This window comes from Haliaeetus leucocephalus, unplaced genomic scaffold, assembly GCF_000737465.1.
Source record: "Haliaeetus leucocephalus isolate CR32 unplaced genomic scaffold, Haliaeetus_leucocephalus-4.0 Scaffold339, whole genome shotgun sequence".
Classification (NCBI taxonomy): Eukaryota; Metazoa; Chordata; class Aves; order Accipitriformes; family Accipitridae; genus Haliaeetus; species Haliaeetus leucocephalus.
The window spans coordinates 13,576,728-13,589,277 of NW_010972775.1; the positions used below are offsets into that span (position 1 = coordinate 13,576,728).

Sequence of the window (12,550 nt, forward strand, 5' to 3'; positions counted from 1 at the left end):
GATATGGACTCAAGTAGGTGTAACTGTGCAAAGTTTTTACTTTGTTTCCTCAGTTGTGGCCAGACAGAGAATGACTTAAGTTTCATAAAGAAAAGGGTGTTTGTAGTTTGTTTTCTTCTGTGGTGCAGAAGGTTGACAATGAATTGGACTTTCTCCTGTCCTGCTTTTAGGATATCACAGCTTTACGTTGCCCTTGTTCATTCCTAGTCCAAAACATGTCTTTACCAGCTGGGGACGTTGAATAATCTTCAGAGAGAAAAGTTGAATTGAATTGCTGTTTCATTAACACAGTAAGTCATATTACAAAAACACAGTACAAAGACAAAAATTACCTAAAGGTAAATGGTGCTTTAATAATGTCTGGAGCTCTCTCATGCAATGCTTTTATGCACAGCTAATATAATCTGTTCAGCTTTCTTCCTTGCACATGATCCAGTTCCTGCTTTCAACAAGTTTCCATCATTGATTTTAGTGGTTTTATTGGTGATTTGGTTTATGAAGTACGAGCACTAATTCTTCAGAACCCAAATGACTGCCCTATACCAATGCGTACAAGATATGCAATACTGGAGTACTGTGATAGGACATGATAATACTGTTAATCATAGATCTATTTATTGGGACTTGCTTAAATCATAAACATAATAGGACTCAAATCAGTTCATCTAGATTTCTCAAAATCAGGTAAAGATACATATAGAAAATACTAAATATCTCGTACAGAAGCATAATCATTCCATGTACAATTTCTATAAAAAAACTTTGGTTTCTGTGTACTTGTAACAAGTAATTCTTTGAAGAGCAGACAGACTGAAGCCAGGCTGTCTAGAGATTTCTGCATCTAGGCTGATATTTCTTTTTTTAACTGAGTTTACGCTATTTTCTGTTATCTCTACATACACCTTTATAGTTTTCTGACATCTTCACCTTCAGACTGCCTCTGCATTGAACTTTGGCAGTGATAACAGGCTGTTTAGCTTTAAAAAATCAGATAGCAGGCTCAAAACCTGCAGTGGATGGATGTTAATTTTTTGAGCCTGATTCTCTCTGCTTCCTCACCATCTACCTTAGAAACTCGAAAACCAATAATCTGTGAAATCTTTTTGTGAAATATGGTTGAATTTGCACACTGGGTTTAAAAATTACTCAAGTGGGGAGGACACACACTAAACTGTGTCGGTGTGTCCAAAGCTTTGCATCAGCTTTGTTTCCTTTGGAAGTAAGGCTGAAAAAGCACTATCACGGAAATTAGGAAACAGAGTCTGATGACCTCCTTTTTATGTCTGAGCGATTTCAAGTATGTGTACAGAAAAAGAGCAAGGGTACTTCTTGTTAATTGCTATCAGAAATTACAGTGTGACTTTTATACTCTCCTCAGAACTGAATGAAGGAAAAGTAATGATGACTAAAGCTAAAACCAGGTTTTTAGAAATGCCTAGGTGTCATGGGATGCTATCTTATGATTTGGGCAGCCAAATATAAAGAAAAAAAAAATCTTCTTATCAGATTACTTGAAATATTGATGAGATGAAAAACTGGACTGATGAACTAATTATTTAGGTTATTACAGCATTATTTGCTTACTATGAAACAGAAGTTATCAAAAGATACTTTCTATTTTGCAAATACAATCATTTGATTTGCAGAAAATCTGAAAGAATTAATGTACAATACATATGCTTGAGATGGAGCATAATGAAATCTGGAAAGTCAAGGAAACTGGAATGCATGATCAAAAAAAGCATAGATGCCATGTAAGGTGTATTATTCCTATAAAAATGGGCAAATCTTTATTAGTCTTGTAATAAACTTCTGGTTTTGCTTTGATTTTCTTCAAGCTATCAGTTTAAATGCTTTTAAAAGCAGAATTTGCATTATTTAATTTGCTTTCAGTGTTATTTAAAGAAAAAATTAACAAGTAGGATTCCAATTATTTCACCAGGGAGCTTGAAATACTGCATTTAAGTATTATGACACAACAGCTACTTCCTTTGGAATAGGATTACTATTTGACTCAGAAAATTCTGGAGTAAGCTGGCGGAAGAATTTGTGACCATGAGAATCTGTGTTTACATAGACATAACCTGGAGGAGATGGATAATTTGCTGGGCAGATCTCTTGTTTCTTTGGAGTATATTCTGTGCGATACATAGTTTCATCTTGAAAAGGAGCTGAATTAGGAACTACAGCATGTACAGGTTTGAAACTTTGAGCTGGAATGATCTGATGTGGTATGTAATGAGATTTGAATGTAGTTAAATCATAAAATTTTCCTGTGGGTCTTGGAATTTCCTGTTGTTTCTTAGTAATCTCTTGCCGACAGCTGCCCCAAGCTTTAAAGTCTTCTTTCGTAGTAGTATTCCCTTGAAAAGGGGCATTGGTTCTTCTCCCATTAGAAACTGGTCTTATGGGGACAGCAGGAGAAATGTCGTGCTTAATGTAATCAAGATGGCTTGTGGAGTTAAAATCCATGTTGCCTGGGGGTGGAATGTACTCTTTTCTTTTGTGCACCTCTGGCAAGGAGACCAACCATGGCTGAAAACGATCCTGGAATTCAGTGACTCCATTAAAATAAGCATTGGATCCGACTTTTGCATTTTCAGGCTTGCAGCTTTTTGCAAGTTGCCCAGGTAGCCCTTTAAAATCATTCCGGTGGGTTGTGAGATCTTCAAAGGGTTGGTTGCTTGGCTTGTACTGTTCTTTTGATCTTATGAATTTTGGTTCCAGTTGATGAACAATATAAGAAGTGCGATGGCTAGTAGCACTATCAAAAGGCACATCTGAAAGCTTGGCTACACAAGGAGGTTTAAAACTTTGCCTGGGATTCAGTTCCCGAGGAACAAAGTCATCTTGAAACGTAGTAGAATTTCCAAACTTCTCTGTAGGTGGGTGGTATATATGCTCCACCTTACTAGGTTCCCTTCTTTGAACTTCCCATGACCTATAGTCATCTTTAAGGCAAAAACAAAACTTCACCATACAAGTGTTATTACTTAAGACCATTCCTTTAAAATTAAGCCAAATTCTTCTGGTGTTAAATCTTGCAAAACAAAGAAAATGGATGTGAGAATGATAAATGTTATCTGCATGTTTGTGATATGACAAAACTGTCTTCTATTATTGGTGTGATAAAAACAGACATAGTTCATGATGCCCTGTTTTGAATATTTCCTCAAGGAAAAAGAAAATGTTGCATGTACATATTTAGTGTGTGTTCTATATAGAAAATAGCCATATGCAGGTTTTATATACAATATCTTACATTTTACTTGGAAGTTTATGCAAATATACAAGACTGAAAGGAACCTTATAGGTCAATGGGTCATGTGTACTACTGACTGGGAGAATTCTCTCTCAAAATTTCCATATCAACATTACATCATCTTAAAGCTTGTTGGGATTTTTTTTCCTTCTTGGGTTTTTCAGTAACACACTGTTTTGCTATGGTTACAAAACTTACTGTTCAGTCTAAACCTCTTCACAGGCAGTTGAAATCAATTTGTTGTCTTGCAATCACTGTACTTAATTCAGCTTCAGTGTTTTTTCACTCCTTGATCCTTACTCTCTGTTGAACTGCTAACATACATTTTAAATGAAGCAATTGCATGTTGTCTTAGTTGTATGCTAAGACTAGGCTAAGTTATTCATTATTTGCTAACTACTACTTACATGTAGGCTAAATAGAAATATTTAAATTTCCTTATAAATTATTTACAATTAATAAATATAAATAGAATGTATTTATATAAATGCATTTCTATCTAGCATAGGCCTAAGCTTAAAGAAGCTAGTGAAATATAACTGTTGTTGTTTTTTTTTAAGAGCCTTTTTTCCCAAATTTTATCCTTCCAACCTTTTCTGTCACTGCACTCTCCCCTCTGCTCATTTTGCACCAAGTATTCTAACTTCCTCTTTTAATAGCCATGTCTGATTCTTGTTATCCTGGTATCTTGGTATCTTTTCAATACCACTGGCCCTCATAATCATGAACAGCTTGATTTTCATCACTGTAGGAGATCATATGTCATCATTTATTTCTACTTACTTTTAACTGGGGCTACAATGCAGTACATGTAACAAATTCAGTAACGTATTTTATGTATAAAATTTTCTACTGGTATAAAGTATATCAAGGTCACGTGCCAGAATGACTTAAAAGGATATTTAGTGCCTTTGTGCTGACCATTGTAATAGAATACATTGTGTCAAACCAGATCATTACTAGGATGATATGCAAGCTACATGGTATACAAGACAAATCTAAAATCAACTTTTGACCTACTCTGTGGAAAAACATGTGTTACATGAGCTAAAACTATCTGAAACATATATTGCCACTTTAATTACAACCAACTTTTGTCTGAGATAGCCTAAGCAAGCGTACGTTAGAATTTCTCTCCTTTTAGCCAAGAAAACCTTTGAGAAGGCTTTTCGTTTATAACGAATAAATGTCAGCTCTAAACAACTGGAGTGCTGAACATCTTAAGGCATTATCACCTCCTTTTTCTTATATCTTACTCTCTGGCCCAAACTAAGAAATCCAGTTTCTAATATAGATAATTCAGAATACTACCTTCATCTTGGTTATTTCTCTTTCTAAAGCTGGCATTTATTATTACCTTGATAGGTTGGTATGGTATCCAATTTTCCTCCTGTAGTGTGTTTTCTCTCTAGAGGTTTTACTAATGTCACTGGTTGTATTTTATGAGCATTATAATCTCTCTGGTATGTGGTTCCCAGTTCTATCTCTCCCGTCTTTGTTTTATGTTCTTCTTGTACCTGAAAAGGTCGCTTCACAATATCATATGGTAAATAATCAGATCTGAATTGGGGAAAAAGGAAACACTGGTTAAAAAACTTTTTTCTGATGCAGTCATTTTGTCATTTTTTCCATTATATGGAAAAACAACAACTTACAATGTTTACTCTGAAAAATCAGTCTGATGGCATATGTTAAAGGGATAGCAAGGAGGAACGAAAACCATAGTACATAAATCTAGGGTCTCTGATGCATGATAGAGCCTTTATTCAAAGGTAGATGGTGAAGCAACTTTTTCAACAGTCCGAGTCTCAATCCCAGTTTAAAAATATTCTTTAAAATATCCAAAAGGAGACTAGAAAAAGTTGCTGCAATTTTACAAAGAAATGATCCAGAAAGCAGAAGCAGAGCAAAGATCACACTGCTACAGGTGGCAGCATTTACTAATTGCATGAGGAGAATCGAATATAATCAGAAACAGCATTTCACTGTTTTTATATGGGCACATTTCATGAAAAGGGTGTATATTACATATGTAAGTGTTTAAATAGTATATGCAGTATACAACCAATCTTGTAGAATGGCATTTGGCCTTTCTATGTATATCCCTTTTGTTTTTTTAATAAACAAATAAAGAAGTTTCACCTGTTTCCCTTGTAGCTTAAAAGAAAAGCAATAATGGAAAAAGTAAAGGTTTATGCTCCTGTCACATTATTAATAATGAATGAGTGATGTATTTTTCTTACTCTTTGAAAGATGCTCAATTTCATAAGCTTAACATCAGTCTGTGCACTGACAGGACAGACCTACTAAACCCCTTTACAGTTGGCTTTCTTCAAACTCCTAACAATTTAGAACTGTCTGAATAAAATAATCCCTGTTCCTTTTTCTTAAGGTTTCATTTTCCCACTATCTCAGATTCCACACATGTATTACAGAAGTTCCTCAGCTTGTCAGCTTTTTTTGGGCTCGATGAGACCTAGATTTCCAAAACAGGCTGAAAACAAGGACAAAAATTTTAGATTATCTTTACAGGTTAAAGAATGCAAATCTTGTTGTATACGTGCTTCACTATTTTTTATGATCTTTTTGTGGTAACTGTATTTCTACACTCAAAATTTATACTTTTAAATATGTGAAAAGTGTAAAAAATGCACTGATTGCACTTTGAAAAAGATTGCAATACAATGTTCAGTCCCCCCTTAAAAGAGAAAGCATGAGAAACTTTATAGAGTAATTGTAAAACACATTGCTTCAAAATGTTTACTTAAATGTTGTAATTCCTTCCATTCTCCCACGATGCACTTGGTACTCTTGTTTCGGCTTAAGGCTCCGAGGAGGAGAGATGTTGTTGTACTTGGGGTATTTTTCCACATACTCTGTTGTGAGGCATGGCTGTTGTCCATTATCATAAATCCTTGTGGGTTTATGAGGGCAGCGATGGCGCCTGGGTAAAACACATCAGATGATATCATTTTGAATAGTTTCATTTAAGGGGAAAACCCATACCCTATCTACTGGGAGTGAATAACAAATGGGGAAGACTGAACAATGTTAGTAGCTTGAGTTTAAAATCTTTTCTAAGGATAAAAACACAAAATATTGTGCTGATGGCACAGGTCCCAGAGCCCAGTATACTAACACAGTAATAAACAGTATCAGCATGCGGGTTAGTCCTTAGTACGGAATAGAAAGGATAGAGTTGGTCTCAGTCCTCTAAGTGATGCTACCACCAAGATGCACTTTCCTCTCTTTTTTTAACCTTTAATGATATTACTAGTTTTATTTGTAAAAATAACTAACCATGCTTCATTTCTCCTCTCATATTGTCTCTTTTTTACTGTTTTTCCTCATCGCTTGTCTTTTTATTTCTGTGCATCTGCTCACCTATTTTCACCACAACTCTTGATTAACCCTTTTTGATTAAAATTTTAGTGGTGTGAAATCTCATCTGTATTTCTAGTGCTCTGCAGGCCATTTCTGACTTTTCAACCCTTTTTTTTTCAAGGACTGACTAAATCCTTTATCCAAAAAGCTAGGTTTGTTTAGAAGTAATGACATCTCTTTTTTTTAATAGGTTTTATTTCAATCACACCTGCTTGTCATTGATGCCTATTTTAATGACATCGTTGTGTTAAAAGGTGTTGAGGTATATCATGACTTAATTTATTACTTACACCTTGTTCGTTTTGTGTAAATTATGCATGAAATTAAAATGTACATATTATTTTCTACGTTGCTTTGAAAATCTTGTTATATTCATTCTAATTTGCATAACACACATATCTCCTTGGTAGTTTGTTTCAAGCACAGCTTTAAAATTTTATTTCAGCTGACGTGATTATTATTTAATCTCTCCTTTAAGGACACATATAATGAAAGGTGTTCCTCCTACTTGTGGCTGGCAACTTGCAATACTGGTTCAGATATAAGCAAAGGGAAATAACAAGAAATAACTTTTAAAATAAACAAGTCTTGTAAATTCTGTACATGAAAAGCAAAAATAACTGAAGAACAAGAAGAGTAAAAGTGTACAGCTCTTCCTGGGTACAAATAAATTCAAGTTTCAGGAAGCTAGATACCCAAGGAATAGTTCAAAGGTCTGCAGAGAAATTTAGCTAGCACCGAATACCAAAAAGGAAAAAAATAAATTAAAGCAAGGTAAAACAGAATACAGAAACAGACATGAAGGACTCCTGCTGGGAAAAGTAAAATGAAAAATACACTAAAAGAAGTTATCTGGAACTGGAGATCCCTAAAGCTGGTAATAGTTTGGGCTGCCTGACTTTGCCAGCTCAGTAGTTCAATAAATGAGAAATGAAGTAGCTCTGTCTAAGATGCCAGATCCTTTCAAAGCCTCAGGTGCTTATTCCTTTTCAATCAAGGTGCAATGGATAGTCAAGTAACAATTGAGAGACCTATTAAGAACACAGCAGAGAAAGGAAAAACAATGAAGAGGGAAAGAACAGGAAGGGTAGGAAAACAAGGAGGTAAGCACATGCTATTTCTCAGCACAGTGCTTGCCTGCCACTACATTTTTCATTAAATTCAGTTACCACCTTAGTAATATTTTTTTTCACTAAGTATAAACAGCATATGCTGTGTCATGTAGCATCTAAAAGTAACAGCCAAGCAGAAACTAAAATCATTGAATATATGTTTTGAAAGCTAATTGAAATACAGGGTATCAAATTGTAAAGTTCTTCACGTATTTTAGGCATACAATTCAAAGGAGTTTGAAACAAACAATATTCATCTGCAAAAACTTCATTCAGTTTGCCTTAAGCTGGTCCAGAAGACCAATCACCAAACAAAACACCTTCTCTGTTCTGGTGTCACCAGTCTTTAAGGACTTAACTCTCAGTATTGTCTAAGCAATATTGTCAGTATATCCCCCATATTGCTGAATGGTCATGCTACAAACAGAAACAGATACTCGAAAAATAATTACTTGCAGAGTGACCCTGTAGTTCTTGGTAGATTCAACACAGAGGTGAAAGTAATCTAACATATCTCTCCAAGGAATGAAGTTTTTGTAATTGCATTAGAATTCATTTCTGAATAAAAAATGTTCTTTATCCCAGTAATTTCTAGCATAAGAAATAATTATGAACAGCCTCTAACTATGGACAAAATTACTTGGATTCAGATGAGACTGTTCAGGAAGATCCTACATCCTACTCTGTACTGTGAAGGAACTTTCAGTGGGCCTAAAAGGCAATGTAAAATTACCTTAATATCAATGTGAATTTGACTTGGAGAAAAGATTAGGTGTTTTTTGGTTAACTGATAAATCTACTTTTGGATGTTGTCCAACTGCTAAACCAAAAGTTTTCATTTAGATAATAACTTCATAAAACTGATTACATAGGGCATCACAGTTCTTTAGAGATACAGTGCTAAGAATCATCAAAGATGACAGATTACAGCTCAGATAAATGAAATATGTTGCTTACAATTTGGCCAGAACTCTTTGAGTCACTGTTTACTTTAAGCTTGTTACTTGTAGTTACCTTAAGTTCAACCCCAGAGTTACTGATAATTAAAATGAATTTGGTGAGAATATGCCTTCCCCCATGACTGGCTGATGCCTGCTTTGATGGATTATTATTCTTTCCCTTCTTTGAGGGAGACTAACTATCTTGTGGCTTGCATAAGGCCTGAACAGAATGTCAGCTAAATAAAATTGACAGTATATGAGCTCCCTAGTGCCAAATGCTGTTGCTCTGATTGTTTTAACAGAATGATGCTGAATTTCACTTATTTAGGATCTGGCATACATACAGTTGTTTTTTATACAATGCTAGGAAGACCCCTGAAGTTTTCCTACAAAACATTTTTCTCCCAGAGAACTAGACTATTAATGAGAAAAAAATAATGTTTATCATCATAAAAAACTTATTGAAAAAAACCCCAAAACAACACAACTCAAAGTTTTTATTTTTTAACTGCAAGTGCACACGCTATGGGCTGAAAGACAGAAGTTATGTAAAAGACAGAAATTATGTAGGGACACTGTATTTTTGAGAGTCGTCTGCTTTCCTAGTGTTGACAGAAGACCTGGAAGTTTTTACTGGGTTTGCATGTATTTATGTGTGGTCAGTGTGAAGGCTTAAATATCCCATATTTTAAAGAAATCTTTCCTTTTAACTTACATTTATTCAGGAATCTAGATTTTTATGATAATAACAAAAGTGCAATAAATGGGGAAAGCTGTCAGACTGAGAAGATAAAGCAGTAGTTTATATCTCAAAACTATACTTCTATGCTTTTGTATGCTATGATTATCTATTACAGCAGACAAATACTATTCTTGAGTGCAGTGAGTACATCTACCTCAGAGGCCTTGTTCTTCTTTTGGAAGCCAGATTTAACATCCTGTATTTGCTGTTAGACATTTCTGTTGAGCCAGTGATCTGAAGCCTGACTGTACTTGCTAGCAGGGCTAATTTTTCTCATGTATTAAGTTAACACATTTGGAACCTATGGCAAATAACTAAATAAAAAAAAAAATTCCTTCTCTTTATGGATCCAACCCCAAGTAAGACTAGCTCATACGTTCTCCACATTAAAAATATACCACCTCTAAAATAAGAAATGGATCTGTAGTATCTTGGGAAACAATACAGAATCTAGCCATTACACTGCACAATGCAGTTTTGAGAACATTTTTGTGGTGTATTAAAAAACCCCCTCCAACCAAACTCATGTTTCTACCATAGCAGCTTGAAAATGATCATCATACTGCCTTGGCAGCATCTTATGCTACTGCAAAAGTCCTAAAAGTCTTAGGCTCAAGAGGCTAGAAATTATGTCAGTTATTAAAAATGGAGAAGTCCCCAGCATTAGACCTATTTTGCAAATTGATCTTTGAGCATGCTCAGCACCAGGTACACTTCCAGTGTTTTTTGGCATTATGATTATTTGCTGATTTTGAAAAAGATCACCTAATAGGCATGGAAAGTGATTCAGTTTAATAAGGAATCTATTGAAAATATTCTTAAAAATCTTGTAACAATTATTTGATTTAAGAGCCCAGGACTGCAACCCCTAAGTATGAACACTAGCACTCTGATGTGAGCCTCTAATGAGTGGACTGTGTATGTTACAATGCAAAAAAGGTCATTCTGGAATTTTGCAGGCTCTTCTCATTTCCCTGTAAAGAGAAAGCAGAATGAAGTTCTTGTCTTACTGACTTTCCTTCCCTGTATTTGTAAAATTTTTCCGAGTGTTTTTTTTCTTCTGTAAACAGCTAGGAAAGATTGTTTCCTTCTATTTTATTATTTAGAATTAAACAGTAATAGTATCTCCACAAAATTTCCCACAAATTGCTAAGTAACTTCTACAAAATATTATATCTTCGCTTTGAAATCTATTCTAAGATGTGTATGCGTTACAATATCCAGGTAACATTGCCAAGCTACCAGTCTTCCCCTAAAAACAGAAACACTATTACACTGAAGCAAACACAATGTACTGCTTAAACCAATAATGGCTTACGATTTTATTGACTATAAAAACTTCAATGATGTTTATTTTAAACCATAAGTTTTGTGCATGTTTTATTCAATTATTCATACTATTAAACTGTTTTTTTTAATCGAGAATTTTCAGTGGAGTTGTTTTGTGCTGTCAGATTGTGTTATCTCACCATCTTTATACTTGAGCCTGAGCCAGATTTGTTATCTCATCATGAAAACAATGTGTTCCAAGTCTTCATTAATCTAGGACTTTTGAAACAAATTTATGGGGCAAACTACACCCACAGTCTTGGCCAAAAAGAACATGAGAAGCTTTACATACTGCCTGCCTCTCATCTCTGTCTACAGATCAAAAAAAAAAAAAGAGTGGCTGATGAACAGATAGAGAGACTTCCTGTATAAAAACACATAAGGAGCGTGTCTGCTATACAAACCTCAAAATGAAACCTGTAGTTCATGGTGCAACCATAGGGTTGGCCCTGTACTTCCACAAGTTGGTGATCACACTCTTGTGATCTTATGATGACTCTTCTTGTATGTAGTTGTTAGACTTTTTTGGTTCTGTTTTTGTTTGTTTTTTTTTTTTAATATTAAAGACTGAATCTTTGAATCCTAGGAGGAGAACCCTAGGATGATTATTTTTCTGGGTTGTTTTTTTGTGGTTTTTTTTTTAAATAGAGAAGAAATTGAAAATATTAACAGTAATGACTCCAAACCTATAAACATATATAGATGAATTTTGCAAGGTTTAAATCCCTTGTGATTTTGGGAAACCTGACTTGTGAATTTTTTTACCTATGGTATTGCTAATATTGCTTATAGACCTGTAATAGTAATTTTAAACCAAAAAACTGCCTGCTGTACCCTTTTATGCCAGCCTCCCTGGGCCAAAGAGGCTGTAGTACAATGACGAACTACATGTGTCCGTATGGGATCATTGAACGTAAAGAAATAGTGGGGCTTTCCTGCACGGTGGAGAGTACTACTGGATGTGATGCTAGAAAGGCAGCAGATATATTAAATCTATTTTAAAGGCCGTAGTGCTCGCGCAGGTTTCTGTCAAGGCTGATTTAGCCAGAACTCTTCTGAAGGTTCCTTTGCTGCAGCCCCTCAGTGAGAGCTGGCTCTGCTTTATGGAAAATTTTGCCTGATCCTGAGGTTTAGTCTAGGTGGCCTTGAAAGACCGTCTCCATTCTTCTCTATTTTAAGATCTGCTTTCCCCCCTACCTGATTTAAACGTAAACGTATTACTTCCTACGTACTGCGAAAATCCCTTCTAGAAAGAAGGGAAGGCAGAAACTGTTGAAATGGGAACGTTACCCAGTTTCTGCCTTCCGCCTGCTAGAAACGGTAGCCGCGGCCAGGCACGGCGGGGGGCCCCGCGCAACCCGGGATGGGTGAGGGCTGTGGGGGGCGTGGGAGATGAGGGGCGTTGGGAGGGCGCGGAGTGCTGAGGGGGAGCCGCCGCCATCTTCCTGGGGGGACACCCTCCCGGGGGCCCGAAGACGGTGGCGGCCCGCGGGGCTGCTTACCCGCAGGTACAGATCTCACACAGACACCGAGGCGGCTTCATGCTCCCTGCGGCCGCCCCCGCCTCTCCGCCGCGGTAACCAAGGAAGCGCTCCGTCGCGCGGCAACGGCGGCGTCCTCCGCCGGCTTCCGTCCGCCGTCACGCACCGGGGGGCGGGGCGGGGGCGGAACGGGCGCGGGCTTCCGGGTGCGGGCGGCGCGGCGCAGGGAGGCAGCGAAGGTGGGGTGCTCCCCTCCCCCTCCCCGTGAGGGGCCGTTTGGGGCGGGGGGCGACGCGCGC

At 36.7% G+C, this 12,550-nt stretch overlaps 2 protein-coding genes across 2 annotated transcripts in view; one reads left to right on the forward strand and one right to left on the reverse strand.

Annotated features, from left to right (window-relative positions):
- Positions 1 to 1,968: 1,968 nt before the first annotated feature.
- Positions 1,969 to 12,313, reverse strand: FAM154B (family with sequence similarity 154, member B). Its single transcript, XM_010571933.1, has 4 exons — positions 12,273 to 12,313; positions 6,027 to 6,206; positions 4,620 to 4,822; positions 1,969 to 2,951 (listed from the first exon to the last, which is right to left on the reverse strand). The coding sequence occupies exons 1-4, from the start codon at positions 12,311 to 12,313 to the stop codon at positions 1,969 to 1,971; spliced, it is 1,407 nt and encodes a 468-aa protein (XP_010570235.1).
- A 115-nt stretch (positions 12,314 to 12,428) lies between these two features.
- Positions 12,429 to 12,550, forward strand: part of EFTUD1 (elongation factor Tu GTP binding domain containing 1) — an 81,091-nt gene continuing 80,969 nt past the window's right edge. Inside the window, exon 1 of the mRNA XM_010571934.1 lies at positions 12,429 to 12,490. The gene's annotated coding sequence lies outside the window, so the exon portion shown is untranslated. The remainder of the gene's footprint in view (positions 12,491 to 12,550) is intronic.